The sequence below is a fragment of the Pelophylax lessonae genome (genome assembly GCF_965119305.1).
Source record: "Pelophylax lessonae genome assembly, chromosome: 2".
Lineage (NCBI taxonomy): Eukaryota > Metazoa > Chordata > Amphibia > Anura > Ranidae > Pelophylax > Pelophylax lessonae.
The window spans coordinates 256,706,060-256,723,735 of NC_138769.1; the positions used below are offsets into that span (position 1 = coordinate 256,706,060).

Sequence of the window (17,676 nt, forward strand, 5' to 3'; positions counted from 1 at the left end):
TTCTTTGGGAGAGTGAGAGCGTCCACTTCCTCCACCAACAGGTGAGGGTAGGAAGAGAGGCACCTTGTGAATGAATGGTGATGCAAACAGATTTAGCTGAGGGTGGCCCCATACTTGAGTGGTATGGGCAAGATCTTCTGTTTAAAGAACCATTCATTGGGAACCAAGTACTGGCATCAGTGGTAACAATGGTCCAGAATAATGAACCTACCGCAGGGCTGGCCCAAGACATTGTGCTGCTTGGGTCCAAGAATGAAATGCTGCCCCCCCCCCCATCCCCCCCAAAAAAAAATTCACGCTCTTTCAAAAGGCCTCCACATTCTATAGGACTATGAAAGCAGTCAGAGGGGTGTGAGTGTGTACGGAGTGACAGCAGGAGCAGGACAGAGCAGTAGACACTGGGCAGATAAGCGCACCAGGCTTTCTACTGTCTATAGTGCCACAGTGCCCTGCAGTGCTGCGGGCATGGTATGGGAGAATGCAGTGCTGCGGGCATATTACAGAAGAATGCAGAGCTGTAGGCATGGTACAGGAAAATGCAGGGCTGCGAGCATGGTACAGGAGAATGCAGGCCTGCAGGCATGGTACAGAAGAATGCGGCGGCGGGCATGGTACAGGAGAATGCACGGCTGCGGGCATGGTACAGGAGAATGCAGGGCTGCAGGCATGGTACAGGAGAATGCGGGGCTGCGGGCATGGTACAGGAGAATGCGGCGGCGGGCATGGTACAGGAGAATACAGGTCTGCGGGCATGGTACAGGAGAATGCAGGGCTGTAGGCATGGTACAGGAGAATGCAGGGCTGTAGGCATGGTACAGGAGAATGCAGGGCTGCAGGCATGGTACAGGAGAATGCGCGGCTGCGGGAATGGTACAGGAGAATGGGGGGCTGCGGGCATGGTACAGGAGAATGCCGGGCTGTAGGCATGGTACAGGAGAATGCATGGCTGCGAGTATGGTACAGGAGAATGCGGGGCTGAGGGCATGGTACAAGTGAATGCAGGGCTGTGGGCATGGTACAGGCGAATGCAGGGCTGCGGGCATTGTACAGAATGCAGGTCTGCGGGCATGGTACAGAATGCAGGGCTGCGGGCATGGTACAAGAGAATGCGGGGCTGCGGGCATGGTACAAGAGAATGCAGGGCTGCGGGCATACTACAGGAGATGCAGTGCTGCGGGCATTGTACATGGCACTGCATCTTCTGTAGTATGCCCGCAGCCCCACATAACAGCAGGTAGTGTGGCTGTGGAGGAGTGTCACTTACCTGTTCCTGAGGCTTTAGATTTGAAAATGGCACCGCCCGGCGCCAACACGTCTCCGCGCATGCACCGCCGCCGCTCGGTAAAGCCCGTACATGTTCGGCTATTCCCGGAAATAGCCGAACGTGTACGGGCTCTCCCGAGCGGCGGCGGCGGCACATGCGCAGTCTGCATGTCGGGCCGGCCGCTGACTTTTTTTTTTTTGACTCGAGCCGAAGAAGAGAAGAGGCGGTCGGGGGCTGCCCCTCTCGGGACCCATGGTAGGGCTGGCCCTAAACTACCGGGATAAAGTAAGGGTCCCCTGACATACCCATCACCAGGGTCTCCTGTGCACTTTGAAATGGCTTAAGTGCTGCCTTCTCCATTGCAAAAAGGAAATTCTTTGGAATGTCCATAGAATTCAGCGTGCCAAGATAGTATCGGAATGCAAGACACCATAGTTTCCAGGAGACTCCTGCAATGGGAAGCTGACAACTGTCCATTCAAAGAAGGAGGAGAAAAGTACTCATTTCAGAATTGTACTGGGCCATATTGATGACTAGTCAGGTCTGCTCCAACTGTCTTGAATATCCAGCCAAAACCTCTCAGGCTGGCCAGAAGAATCCCCTTTTGATCTAGTAGGTCAGCTGGAAAACAGTGGGATACCTTTTAGGGAATGATGGATTTTAAGCATCCTCGTTTCCTCAGAGTGGCTACACAGAGATTAGGACTTCCATAAAGGACATCGGTGTGAGGTAGTGAGCCCTGAAATGAAGACACATGAACTGAAAATGTCCCCCCGACAGTCAGTTTCTTTAAATTCAACACTGGTCTTAGTTGTACGAAGTCACAGAAGAGACTTAAAGCCTGTAAATCTTTCTGAGAGAGGACTTCAAATCATTCCCCACTGCAGTCACATAATATTGATGTAATCAGGGAGGACATCCACCTCCTGAGCGGAATGTGCTATTCTGGTCAGGATGAAGACATTTTCTGGAGGTTGATGTCTGAAGCACCAAAAGTAACAGAGCATTACCATGGGAGGCACACATGGGTCCAAAAAATGGGCTTTACCATCTGTGCGCACAATTGGCCACCCTGACCCCCACCACACTAGCCAGGGGGGTCATCCCATCACCATGGCTCTGCGGCCTTCAGAAAGGTGCCCTTGCACACTCTTCTATTCGCTCTCGAAGTTTTCTATTCTGGCAAAAGGATCTTGAGTCCTGAAATGTAGAGTGGACCAAACTAGCAGAGAGAACTCCCTATGAGGAGGAAGGCTCCAGACTAACCACTGATTCCTCTTGAAATAGTGCTCAGCGTTATGATGTACATGTGACTTTTAATCGTGACCAATATAGAATGTTTGACATTCCAAAGGTGTGTCGCTCTATAAAACATAAACACTGTTATACAGCAATCAAGAGCTGATTGCGAGCACCATCCATCTGCACAGCAAACTGTGGACATCTAGGTTTGAGCAGCAGTGAGTCTCTTGGAATAGTCACAACTTCTGGTCAGAGGGAAAAACTTATCATACAGGCACTTACAACCACCCTGCCTGAGAATGGGTTTGTTGATTAAGGACTGGTCCTTGAAGCCCTCTTCATTATTACTGAATGCAGCACTGCCTTAGGGGAACATTGATAACAACAAATGCTACTTCATCCACAAAATCCACGGGGCACTTAAGCTCCCCAAGAGCACTAATAATCTGCTTTTCAGCAATTCATGGGTGATGGTGACCTTGAGTTTCTGGGTCCCAACTGTATTGCGCTTGCCACGAGGTCCTGCATTCACTAGCTTACAAACTCCCCCTGCCTCTTGACATGCATATCTCAGGTATCGGTGCATTCATCAATCGAGAATACAGCCAACAAAAACTTCCCTGGGAGCTTAGTTATGTAAAACCTCATGTCACTACTGCCACTTAAAAAACCTCTTCACCCTTCCATTTAATGGGGAGTATGGAAGCCCATGTTTTGAAAACGTGAAGTACTGTATGTTCTGACTTTGAAGGCAGTCATCTGGGTCATCTCATTCTGGGCCTGCTTAACCGCTCTAATGAATGACTGGACCCAAGAGACAACGAAAACCTGCTTGACAGCGTCATCTGCGGGACCAAGTGACAGGGAGCGCACCGCTGAGGTTGTGAACCCAACGGCTGATTGCTGAGCGTCGATGGCTTGGAGAAACAGCTACAGAGCCCAGCCAGTTGTGTGACAATAGCAAATGAATATTTGCAATTGCCACACTGATTCTCCTCCCTGCCAGTCAGGAAGCGGGTCCTGAGACCTATTTCCTAATTGGCCAAATCAGAAGGCAACCCATTGGTGGAGGAGGAGGGAGGAGACGGCCGCCAAGAGGGGACATAGAGGAGACTGATGGAGCACCAGCCGCCACTGATCACCACAGTCACAAATAAACCCCCTTTGTTTATGTCAGTGGCAATAATATTAACCCTGAGGCTGGGGTCACATATATGCGAACTAGATGTGTTCTTAAAGACTTTGTAAACCTCCAAAAAAAATAAATAAATATATATATATATATATATATATATATATATAAATACCCGAAAGACAAAGGCATCGCATACTAGCTCATTATGAAATACTTACCTTAGAACGAAGCCCCCACAGCGGCGCCCACCCACCGCTGACATGGCTGACATGGTGCTGTTTTAAAAAGGGTCCTGTGTGTTTTTGGGTTCGGGTGCGAATTCAGGGAAAAATTTGTTCCTGAATCGCACCTGAACCGGTGAACAGAAACGCTCCGGACTGCAAACCGCAGCCGGACATGTGTGGACCCAGCTTGAATGTTGGGGTTATTGGCAGCAGTGATAAACCCCCTATTCACTGGTGTCAGTGTCACAAAAAATAACCCTCCTTCATTGATGTCAGTGTCAGCAATACTACCACTTAGGTGTATGTGTCAGCAATAATAACCTCCCCTCAAATGGTGTCAGCAAGAATAACTTCCTCTCTTAAATTGTGTTTGGTGGCAGCAATAATAAAGATATCCCTGCACTGGTGTTTAAAGATTAGGTATCTGCAAACACGCTGTCAAGGTGCATCCTCCCTCGTCCATCAGGCCTGAGATATACTATCCCTGTTGGATTCAGTGACTTCAGTGCAGGTGCAATTCAAGTGGCAGGTGCTAGACTGCAAAGAGCAATCCAATACTTGGCACCCCTGCTGTCCTTCTACATTGTAGAAGTGTCTAGTGACTTTGCATGCCACAAAAAGAAGGTCCGACATGGCACTTGCAGCCTGTGGCCCACCAATTGGACAGTACAGTTCTACGTCGAGAAATTGCTTGAACTCTGTGTTTACTGTAATTTTGAATACTATAATTTTAAATTGTTTGTACATATAATATCATGTAAATAGATTTAAAGGGGCATCTGAAATATTCCACCTCCAACACTAAAATAAATTATGCACTTTAGAAAACACCTTGCAATATGTGTTTCAAATAAACTTACCATTTTCATTACAAGGCCATTTTGAACCTTTTTGTTGTAGATTTCTATCTTCTGTGGCAGCTCCTGTATATCAGGCTTTTTTTCTTCTGACTGTACATACTGGACCTGAAATATACACATTTAAAATAAAAAAAAAGGTGTTGGTTATTATGGCTCTGGGAAATGTTTGTACTTTTGGATTCATATTTCTGTAGAAAAAGGCCAAATATTTTTACATTCTGAAAGCTGCATACACACAGTGTGACATTTGTGTTCACTGCAACACGAATAAGGGAAAAGATGCTCTAAAAGTATATCAACTCAAAATGTAAACTGAATTTTAACTCCAAAACACAATATTGTGCACCACGCTTTAGGAGTAGGTAAAAGGAACTTGATTATGTGTACAAATAAATATTTAACTCTCCAAATAATAACACTATGGATGTGTTCCCAATTGCAAATAACCCTTGAAACAGTGAAAATAATTTTAAATCCACTCTATGTGAAACTCAACCAGAATACAATGTCTGGTGTTTGGCTTTCTTTACAGTGTGTTTCAAAGTGGCTTGCTACCTCTTCTTTAGGGACCTAAATCAGGGATGTTTAACACCTATCGCCTTACGCCCGGAATTTACATTTTTGGGCGCCGGGCTAGAAGTTTTTTTACATTTAGAGCGGATGGTCGGCTCTCTAGTAAAAGCAATCTGTGCGGCTAACTAGCCACTGGATCGCTTTTATAACAAGTGGGAGGGGACATCCCCCAGCCTTCCGCGGGCTGTCCTGTCCCACTGGGATGCTTGATCGACCAACCGGTGCTTCCACCGACTGATCATAGAGGCAGATAAAGACCTCTGCCTGCCTCTAGGTTATAGGAAATAGGAAGCGATGAGCATTAGTGATGAGCCGAACACGCCCCTCTTCGTGTTCGCACCAGAACACCACGAACGGAGGAAAAGTTTGTTCAAACAATCAAACTCCATTGAAGTCTATGGGACTCGAACATCAAAAGTCCTAATTTTAAAGGCTTAAATGCAAGTCATTGCCCAAAAAAAGTGTATGGGGGTCCAGGTACTGACCTGGGGGACATGTACCAATGCAATTTAAAAAAAAAAAAAAACAATTGTTTTTAGAGGAGAAGTGATTTTAATGATGCTTAAAAAAATTGAAAAATTCCTTTAAATATCGTGCCTGGGGGGTCCCTTTAATGTGCCTGCAAAGTGGCGCATCTGTATGATGTATAGATCTTGCTACAGCAATACTGATATTTCTAAAGGAAAAAATGTCAATAAAACTTGCTCGCGCTGTAATGTATTGTCGGCTCCCTGCAAAACAGAAAAAAAAAGCATAGGGTCCCCTCCAGTCCCTTTGGGTCTGGTATAGATTTGAAACTGGTGCGCCAAAATTATAAAAAAAAAAACACGCTGGGCCCTGCTGTTAAAAATTCCATACAAATTTGAAATCGCATGTACTTGTCATACAGGTGCAGAAACATTGGGCCTTGGTTGTTGGTGGTGCCTGAACACCGCAACCCCTCGCAGTTATTCTTGCTGGGCGCAGAAACGGGCCCTGCTGGTAAAAATCCATACCAATTTGAAATCGCATGTACTTGTCATACAGATGCAGACAAATTGGGCCTTGGTTGTTGGTGGTGCCTGAACACCGCAACCCCTTGCAGTTACTCTTGCTGGGCAAAGGAATGGGCCCTGCTGTTAAAAATTCAATACTAATTTGAAATCGCATGTACTTGTCAAACAGGTGCAGAAAAATTGGGCCTTGGTTGTTGGTGGTGCTTGAACACCGCAACCCCTCACAGTTACTCTTGCTGGGCACAGGAACGGGCCCTGCTGGCAAAAATTCTATACAAATGTTAAAATCGCATGTACTTGTCATACAGGTGCAGAAAAATTGGGTCTTTGGTGTTTGTGGTGCCTGAACGCCGCAACCCCTCACAGTTACTCTTGCTGGGCATAGGGACAGGCCCTGCCGTTAAAAATTAGATACGAAATTGAAATTGCACGAACTTGTCATACAGGTGTAGAAAAATTGGGCCTTTGGTGTTGGTGGTGCCTTAACACCGTAACCCCTGACAGTTACTCTTGCTGGGCGCAGGCCATAGGGACAGGCCCTGCTGTTAAAAATGACATAAGAAATTGAAATTGTATGCACCTGTCATACAAGTGCAGAAAAATTAGGCCTTGGGTGTTGGTGGTGACCTAAACCAAAAACATTGTTGGAACCTAGCAGAATCAAGATTGATGAATAGGATAGGCAGCATATGCAGTCTTCAAGGGAAGGCAGACCGCTAGAAAATTCAATCAGTTACATCAGCATCAAGGGCTTGATATCTGCTGTTGATCCAGGACTGATTAATTTTCAACGGAGTCTGTGGACAGAGGCACTCTTTTGTCTGTCACAAAATCTCCAGCAGCACTAAATGTCCATTCGGAAAGCACGCTGGAAGCAGGACAGGCCAGTAGCTCCATTGCATATTGAGCAAGTTCTGGCCAGTGCTCCATCCTCAAGACCAAGTAACCCAGTGGATGCTCAGTTGGAAAGGTCTCCAAGTCTGCTCCTGCCCCTAGATAATCCTGCACCATATAATAGAGACGCTGCAGATGGTTGCTTAAACCTAACAGCCCTGGGTGCTGAGGACTAAAGAACTGTTTAAAGGCATCGGTCTGCTGGCCTCCTTCTCCACCACTCCTCCTTTGGCTGAACAATTCCTCAGAAACACGTCCTGTTATACCTGAAGGGTTTCACATGTACTGTCACTTTAATGCTGGCTCCACCCAGGAGTGATGACCAGGGGGCAAGGGGCAGAGTGGCCATCTTGGAGACATGTAGGAGATGTGTGGTTATACAGAGCTGTCCTGTAATGCATGTTGTAGTGTACAGAGAGTCCTGAATAAACAACCGTTGTTCCAGACCAGAGTCCTGTGTCTCTCACAACACAGAGAATATAACAGTGGCGACGAGGATGGGATTTACAAGGTTACTATCCGTGTGAGAAAAGAAAAGAAAGAAAAAAACTCTGGATTGTCAGCTGGTTACAAACACCCACAGAGCTCAGCAGGAAAATGTAATTGATCGGGACATTAAGTGAATTTGATGGAGAACAGACATCGTGGAGTTCCTGGATTGAGAGACTAGAACAGTATTTTTATGCAAATGCCATCCCAGGCGACAGGCAAGTAGCAGTATTTCTGACAGTGGTTGGTGCTAGGACATATGACACTCTTAGGGATCTCCTTTTCCCTGAAAAAACAGCAACTAAGACTTTGGCAGAGCTCCTGACACTGTTAGGGAATCACTTCCAGCCTAAACCACTAGAGATTGCAGAAAGATTCCGGTTCTATCAGCGGCAGCAGCAGCCAGGTGAAGATATTAAGGCTTATGTGCTCCCCCTTCGCAGACTAGCCTCAACCTGTTCTTTTGGGGAGTACTTACCGACTGCACTGAGGGATAAGTTTGTCATGGGACTAAATAGTGAGACTAGCCAAAAGAGACTGTTAACAGAGAAAGACCTTACCCTTACAAAGGCAATTGAGATAGCTTCAGTGATGGAAATGGCTGTGAAAGATACAGAGGCATTGAACCCCCAGAGCAGAAGGGAAGAGGTTAAAGAGGAAGTTTTCAGAACAGCAGTCAAGCCAACTGCAGCTAACTGTAAATATAGACCCTCACCAACCGGGGAGTCAGCTTGCTACCGTTGTGGGAATACAGACCATGATCACAAAGTCTGCCGGTTTAAGGATCAGCTCTGTCATAATTGTGGTAAGGCAGGCCATCTGAAGCGAGTCTGCCATAGTAAGAAGGTGCGAAATAAACAACCTCTGAACACCAGGACAAAGGCATATATGGTGGGAAGATATACATCGTCATTGGAATCAGAGGATGAGGAAGGGCTCCACAGATTGGACATACATCATATGCATTCAGCACCCTCAGCAATGACTGTAGAGGTAACCGTGGAAAGAAAGAAACTCAAGATGGATGTAGACACAGGAGCAGCAGTTTCAGTTATCACCCAGAAACAATGGAGAAAACTTCTGATCCAAACAACTGTCCGTCCAACACCAATCAAACTGCAGACATACTCAAAGAAGATACTCTACCCACTGGGTTATGTGAAAGTACAGGTATCCTACAAGGGTCAGACAAAGAGAATGCCATTGTATAACCTAGAACATGGGGGACCCCCTCTCTTTGGGAGAGACTGGATTGCTCACTTTGGCATGCCAGACATCGCCATAAACCCCAACACCGTGACCATCCCATCAAGAGATAACGAGGGATGGGTGGAATCCCTGAAACAGCGATTCCCACAAGTCTTTGATCACCATTTGGGAAAAATAAAGCATGACTGTGTGAGACTCAGGCTGAAACCGAATGCCCAACCTAGGTTCTTCAAAGCTCGGACGGTACCTTTCGCACTCCGAGCAGGTGTGGAAGCTGAACTAAGCCGGCTGGAGGAACAAGGTGTCATCTCAAAGGTAGAGCACAGCGAGTGGGCATCACCAGTTGTACCAGTAAAGAAAGCGAATGGGGACTTACGCATTTGTGGCGATTTCCGCATGGCACTAAATTCTCAACTGGAGATAGACCAGTATCCCCTACCCAGAGTAGATGACATTTTTGCCTCTCTAGCAGGAGGTCAAAAGTTCACCAAGCTTGATCTCAGGAAAGCTTATTTACAGTTTAGGGTCCACCCTTCGTCCCGCAAGTTTCTAACCATCAACACTCACAAGGGACTGTATGAATACAATCGGATGGTGTTTGGGGTTTCCTCCGCCCCAGCCATTTGGCAACGCAAAATGGATGAGATTTTGGTGGACATTCCTTTCACACAGTGCCTGTTAGATGACATGCTCATCACGGGCCTGACGGACCAGGAACACAAGCATAACGTGGAGCTTGTGTTGGCGAGACTCCAAGAGCAAGGTCTAAAAGTGAACTTAGCGAAATGCCAATTCATGGTACCTAAATTGGAGTTTTGTGGCCACCTTGTGGATGCAGAAGGTATACACACCACGGAAGCCAAAGTTGATGCTTTAGTAAAAGCTCCAGCCCCAACCAACGTCCAACAGCTGCGATCATACCTGGGCTTGCTGAACTATTACCACAAATTCCTGCCGGATCTAGCACACACTTTGTTTCCATTAAACACGCTTTTGGAGAAACACTCCAGATGGAACTGGTCGGCTGCATGCCAACGTGCTTTTGAAGTTTCTAAGCTAAAGCTGTTGGCGTCACGCATGCTCGTGCACTATGACCTCCAAAGGCCTCTCACCTTGGCTTGTGATGCCTCACCCTATGGTCTAGGGGCTGTACTATCTCACGTTTTACCAGATGGGTCAGAGAAAGCTGTGGCATTCACCTCCAGGTCCTTGACAAAAGCAGAAAGCAATTACTCTCACATTGACAAAGAGGCTCTGGCGCTCATATGGGCAGTTAAGAAGTTTCATCTTTACCTGTATGGTAGGGAATTCACCATACTGACTGATCATAAACCACTCCTTCAGATCTTTAGCCCTGACAAAGGCATCTCCCAGACGACTGCGACCCGTCAACGCTATGCCCTATTCTTGGGAGCATATGGCTACAAAATCCATTATCGCAGCCATGATGCCAATGCTAATGCGGACGCCATGTCCCGCCTGACAAGGACATTAACAGACTCTTCTCCACCTGTCAAGAGTTGTCGTTACACCAGCCTGTCCTTTCTGTCTTCTGGGGAGGTAGCAGCCCATACAGCCAAGGATACCTTCCTTAAGACAATACTCTTCTGGGTACGGTACGGTTGGCCTGCAACTGTCACACAGGATTATGAACCTTACTTCCGTAGGCGTCTGGAATTAACTGTGGCTGGCGACTGTGTTTTATGGGGAGACCGAGTGATCGTTCCACAGACCCTCCAGAGACACATTCTGGACTTGCTACATACTGGTCATCCCGGGGGCACACGTATGAAACAAAAGGCCCGAGGCTATGTGTGGTGGCCGAACCTCGACTCCGATATCACGACATATGTGAATGCGTGTGCTGGATGTGCACAAACTGCAAGAGACCCTCCTCGAGGGTGCGTCCAGCCCTGTACTTGGCCCACGGTTCCCTGGTTTCGCCTACACTTGGACTTTGCAGGCCCGATCAGAGGACACACCTTTTTGATCATTATTGATGCCCATTCAAAGTGGCCTGAGGTCATTCCTGTTACCCAGCCGACGACTAAGGCGACCATTTCCATACTGTTAAATCTCGCTGCTACGTTTGGATACCCCAGAAAAATTGTCACAGACAACGGTGCACAATTCACAAGCCAGGAGTTTCAGAGTTTCCTGACTGCCCACAACATCACAAGTTGACCGCACCTTAGCACCCGGCTACAAATGGTCAAGCAGAAAGGTTTGCACAGACCTTCAAACGCTATTTCAAAGCTACTGTGGCTACAAGTAAACAACAGTCCCTGTCACCCCAGCAGCTGGACTCCTTCCTTTCTGCTTACAGAACCACACCACATGCAACCACTGGGAAAAAACTCCAGCTGAACTTCTTTTGGGTCGGCAGCCATGGACTGTTTTGGACATGCTCCACCCTCAAACAGTCCAGGAACATGTACGGCAGTCCCAAGACAAGAGGGTCGAACACAACGAGATTCCCTGGTTTACAGCCCAGCAAAAGGTATGGGCCCGATCTTATGGCGCTTCCAACACTCGTTGGCTTCCTGCTATCGTCGCAGAGACTTTGGGACCCGAAATGTATAGGGTCTGCCTGGAAGATGGTTCCATTTGCAGACGGCATGTGGACCAATTGCGTCCTCGTTCTCAGCTGCCCGAATCCCTGGCATCGGCTGCAGCTAACTGGCTAGCTCTGTCAGGCCTGGAGAGAGCTGTTCCGTTTCAAAGTCATTTTTTAGTAACTCTGCCTATTCCATTGTGGTCTGGGACACCACAGTGATCAAGAAGATCGGTTTAAGTATTGAGCCCGCTATCACATGTAAATGGCGGGACAGAGACTCAATCCATCTATGCACAGGGTCTGTAAAGACTGGGGACCACAGTAGATTTGTTCAGTCTGAAAAAGAGATGGTCCACCTTCAGGGGTATGGTCCATCTTGCAGACACCGCGTCCGCGAATGGCTAGCGCCTTTTAAAACGCTTTGGCACCACTAACATCTGTTTGATGCGCCCCTACTGTGAAGGAATGTGATGAACACTTGTGAATTAAGCAAAATGTCTATTTTTCTATGTCTGTTTCTCTATACATGTACATATCTTCCTTACTCAAAATGGCCGTTACTAGATACTCCCCACCACCGACAATGGAATGCGAGAAAAAGATAGAGCCTTGGCACAGTGCCTTCAAAAGAAGATAACATTCATGAACTGGAAGGGGACCACCTTACAACGGACCTGACTAATCAGAAAGCTGCAAATAATCAGTATTATGCTAATATTATGCTTATGACGTACTAACATATGACACCGCCTACTAACTATATAATATACTGTCCATTAGAAATAAACAGGAAGTATCATTTACCTGAACAATGTGTGTCAGTCTATGATATCCTTGTGCATGCACTCTAATTACCTATTTAATCAGATCCAGCAGCAAGAAATCTATTTTGAACCTGATTGAGGTTCCTTAACCATTACAAATGGCGCCCTGAACGTGGGGCCCTCAGGTGTTCGTTTGACGAAAAGCCGCGAAGGAGGTTTGGCGACTGGATGAGACAGACCAAGAGGGACTTGCGCACCCCTGAGAGTACGGTAGGTACTTTTACCTTACCACTGTACGACTTGTTTCTGTCTTATCTTAATCACAGATCTCAGGTGCTTTTCGAAAGACATTTCAAAAGGTGGGTAATCCTCACCTGGGGCTGTTTTTTTTAACCCGCCGTAAGATTTCTGCTGGCTGTATATGGTTTGTTCAGTGTCTGCCATCCTGAGTGAGTGTGTCTCTGCAGGCTGGAAGGTTGCATTTGTGTGTCACCAAGTGAGCTGTTTTGCCCTTGGATTCAAGTGAGCTGTTTTGCCCTTGAATAAGACGGATATTTGCAACGTACGTCCTTTGAGACGGGATACTCAGAGGGTTGACTGATTTGAAGGATCCTCTGAGGGGAAAGCCCGGCTGCAGGTGGATGCCCGACACTAGGGGAGGCAGGAGTAATGTCTTCAGTGTCTGTCGTTTTGCTTGAAGTGTGTCTCAATAGGCTGATACAATAGTTGTAAGCGTGCCTTGGATTCAAGTGAGCTGTCTGCCCTTGAAAAGATGGACCTTACAACATACGTCCTACGGGACGGGTAACTTGGGAGGTTGACTGATTCGTCTCAGCATTCCCAAATATATGCAATTATTACTTTTTTTTATGGAATTAGAGATAATGAGAACTTACATTTTGCAAATGGGTCCCTATGTAAAAGGAAGCTCTGGGACAAAATTTTGAAAATTGGCTACTTACCAAGGGGGGGGGGGGGTTCAACTGTGAATATTTTTTTTATTTTTTTATATTTTTTGTTCCTGAAATAGTTATAGAATTAATTTTTGGACAGAAAGGGTTACCGCAATTAGTGTGACCATTGAACCCTATTGGCACTGAGCCAAAAGTTTCAAATTAGATTAACTCTATATCTGCTTATAATATTTGAGAGATATTTAGGGGGCATCCTCTATTCCAGGAGGGGAACCTCTGATCAGCTCTGGTCATCCCTGGTCTGAGTTTTGAAAATTGGCACACAGCCAAAACCATTTCATCAAGTTAAGCGTTTAGTTGCCAGTACTGCCCCCTCTGGCCGTCAGCTGAGACAGCGGCAGAAGAACAGAGAAGAGTAAGAGACCTTGCATTTGAGCTGGGTGGCCCAGAGAGGGGGGGAGAGGAATATGGGTCAGCATATTAGCAAGCCGGAGAAGGGAATGGTTGCATATGATATTGTGAAGCGTAGGGAAGGGAGTGAGGCTGTTAAACATTTATCCAAGATTGCAAAAGTCTGCAAATTAGAAGATCCCGTGGAAAGGCTTCAACCAGAATTCTGGCGTGTACTAATCAGGGATTACAAAGGAATTTTGTGTGATAAGGGCTTGTTGACCGTGGCAACAGCCTGGTATAAAACCGCAAAAGCTTTGCATTCTGAAGGATGGCTTGAAGAGACGATCAAGGTTAGAAACTGTATGATGTATGTATATCATAAAGTAGATCGTAAAGACAATAAGCCCCCGCCCTATAATGGCTTCTGGAGAAATAAAGGGGAGGATCCTTACTCTCCGCCTGCCGCCCATTATCCTCACACCACTCCTACTCCTACGCAACCCACAAGTACAGTTCCTGCAAACGGCCATCTTGGTGCAGTCAAGTCTTCACTTCCTGCCCCGCCCAGTACAGTTCCTGCAAACGGCCATCTTGGTGCAGTCATGTCTTCACTTCCTGCCCCGCCCAGTACAGTTCCTGCAGACGGCCATCTTGGTTTACCTGGAAGGCCTAACAAAGGTCTATATCCAATTCTCTCTGTTCTAACACTCCCATCCTCCCTGGATTACAGGTCCAATATACTAGTGATGAAGACACGTCCGACTGGGACGACCAACCACAGGTGACAAGCGCACCCAAAGATTTAACCCCATCACAAACAGCGACCTTAATGACAAGTCTGCCTGACCCAGAAACACAGCCAATGCCCCTATACCACAGGGTAGTACAGCTACAAGAAATTTACCTAGTCCTCTTACTGAGCCAATCCAAGTGGGGACATTTCCTGATTTGCTTGCCAGATTTGTGGTGTCTTCTACATGCCCCTTGCATCTGCTAGGAACTGATTCGCTGTCCGGACTACAGGCCTCAATTATTTTTTTTACGCCCGAAGGAGGAGTGAAGCTACATACTCCCCTATCCTTAGAAGACTCATCTGCCTTGTGTTCTCTACTGCTCATGTTGACACTCCATGAAGCGACAACACCAAGTTCAATCCCACAGGAAGTACTTGACAGGATCCCTGCATGCCTATGGTCCACTGAACCGGAAGACATCGATCACTTTAAAGTACCGCCAGTCATGGTGCAACTAAAACCTGGGGCACTCCTACCTAGAAAATCACGCTTCCAGAGAGACTGGACCCGTTGAAGCTAGCTCAATCTGAAGCTATCTCAAAACAGGTTGAGACCTTTGTGTCCAATGGTGCTTTGATACCATGTACTTCTGAATGAAACACACCTTTGTTCTCAGTGAAGAAACGGATCCCAAAAGGTGAACCAGAGAAATACAGAATGGTCCAAGATTTCCAAGCCAATTTGACAAAGCCATAACCTCTGTTCCTGATACCTGGCAACAGGAACAACCTACAGTGACTCTACTCCTCTATGCAGATGACTACCCTGCTGCTGAAGAAAATTCAGAAAGTCTACTATGCTACCTTGCAGAACAAGGCTGTAAGGCCTCCAAAGAGAAAATACAGTGGTGTTCCAAGACTGTCACCTTTTTAGGACACTGCATTTCTAAAGGCACAAGACATATCACATTAGAACGAGTAGCTGCAATCCAGGATATTCTTCCACCAAAAGCAGCTAAACAACTGCATGCCTTTCTTGGACTCATATCTTACTGCAGGGCATGGATCCCTGATGCATCCATTCTCATGCAACCACTCTATGATGCCATCTTAAATCAAGTGCAACTCCGACACCTGTTCACAGGCAGACATCTATGGCTGCAAGTCTCCCTCCTACTTTCTGACAACATGACCCTCCGAAGGTGTCTCACTCTCAACCCGGCCACCCTTCTGCCATTTTTCGAGGGGAGAGAAGGAGAAGGTGAAGAAGGAGATCCCTATGACACTCCACATGACTGCTTTGAAATGCTGCGCTTGGAAAACACTGACCATATCTCCCTACAGTCAGTGAAATTCCTCTGGAAAACCCTGACTACACACTTCTGGCATTTGAAAGCCTACAAGCAGAAGGAAGAAGAGCCAACATTCACACAGACTCAAGATACACCCTTGGAGTAGCTCATGATTTTGGTATCATCTGGAGAGCTAGAGGGTTCCTGACTGCGGCCGGAAAACACCGGTGAAACATGGTCCTGCCATCAAAGATTTAATGGATGCACTACTTCTACCGGAACAAGTGGCTGTCTTGAAGGTTAAAGCACATGGCAAGCATAACTCTCAAGAGGCCAGGGGAAACCACTTGGCGGACAAAGCGGCTAAACAAGCAGCAACAAACCAATGAAAAACGGCCAAAGCGGCTGAAGAGCAGAGTGAATCCTCAGTGCAGATGCCTTTGGCAGTGCATGTGCCATCTGACAGACTATACCTAGCCTTTATGCAAAGGCAGCCTACACAGGTGAAAAGCTGGAATGGATCGACAAAGGAGAAGAATACGAAAGACGGTGAGGACAGAAAAGACACCGCAGAAACATTTAAAAAAACCTTTATATCCATCCAAGAGGATACACATTGATCACATACATATGCCAGAAAGCGGCTGATAAGAATACGCCCTAGTGGTGGTGGACATGTTCTCGGGCAGGCCAGGAGCCTACGCAGTCACAAACATGACAGCTAGAACCACGGCTAAAAAAAAAAAAGAAAAAACGACTTCGTGAGATAGTACGTAGATTTGGGGTCCAAGAGGTGATAGAGAGCAATCAGGGCCCAGCTTTCACAGCAACCCTAACAAAAAGAGATTTGGGCAGCACTGGGAGTTCAGTTGGCTTTACGCACCCCATACCACCCTCAAAGTAGTGGGAAGGTAGAAAGGATAAATGGGATTCTAAAGAACAGGATGTTAAAGATGGCCCAAGAGACTAACATGAGTTGACCAGACAGTTTGCCTATTGCCCTGTTCAATGTCAGACACACCCATTTTGTTTGGTTCAGGCCCCAGACTTGGCTGTTACTCCCCACAGCAGTCGCAGTTACAATCTGATGTGTTAACTAGTTATGTTACATATTTGTCTAAAGCCTTAACTAATATCCATTCTTGAGTATTTTCCTCCATTCCAGATCCAGAAATAGACTCGGGAACCCACAGTCTTCAGCCAGGAGATTGGGTGTTAGTGAAGAAATACACAAGGAAAAATTCACTTGATCCCCAATACGAAGCACCTGGATACACGCCTTTCACTGCAAGAAAGCCCAATCTCCTGAAGACAAGATCCTGCTGGCAGCACAATGATTGTGCTGTATATCCTTTTTTTTCTTACAAGTTTGATAAAAGCTCAGCAGGTGATTATTACCAAAACAGGTACTCAAACGGGCGGCCATCGATAAGACAAATGGTGTCGCTACATTTTGGTACAATTCATCCAGCACATAAGTTGTTACGTTTATTTATTTATTTATTTTTTGATCTTTGTAGTATAAATACACTGACTCAGCACCCAACCACAGGAGGAAGCGAGCAGCTCCCTCTGGAAGCTTTGACCCTCATGCAGAGGCGTAACTAGAACCTTCAGGGCCCTGGTGCAAGAAACCATGAAGGGCCCCCCCTGTCCCCCCGGCAGGCCCCTTCCCATTGATCCTGGACGTGAGGGCAGCAGGACCTGGATAGGAGGGGTGGCGTAGGGGGATATATAGAGGAACAAATCCCCCTCCATTTTCCTCCTGCAGTCTCTGAATGCCTATGGGATGGAGAGGAGGAGAAGCTGGCTTTTAGCAGCTGCAGTAGAAAAATGGAGGGGATTTTTCCTCTATATTCTGCCCCCCCCCCCCATCCAGGTGTACAGGGGCAACACATTGGCCATTGCAATTGTGACCCCTGTAGTTATGCCCCTGAGATGAGTGGCAGCAGTGGTGGTTGGGTGGGGATGGATGTGGTTGGGTGGGGATGGATGGGGTTGGGTGGTGTGGTGGTGTGAGTCTTACTAAGATTATTTCCCCCGGTAATGAAATGTTCATGATGTGAGTTTTGTTTTTGCTGTAAAGCCATTCTTTGTTTGAGAGCAGAATTTGCTGTGTATTTTTTTCCCTTTTCATG

At 46.8% G+C, this 17,676-nt stretch overlaps 1 protein-coding gene across 1 annotated transcript in view; it reads right to left on the reverse strand.

Annotated features, from left to right (window-relative positions):
* Positions 1–17,676, reverse strand: part of RASSF5 (Ras association domain family member 5) — a gene marked incomplete at its 3' end in the record, with an annotated part of 115,609 nt that overhangs the window by 47,519 nt on the left and 50,414 nt on the right. The window contains exon 2 of the mRNA XM_082248020.1: positions 4,726–4,830. Coding sequence (XP_082104146.1) covers positions 4,726–4,830 — 105 coding nt within the window. The remainder of the gene's footprint in view (positions 1–4,725; positions 4,831–17,676) is intronic.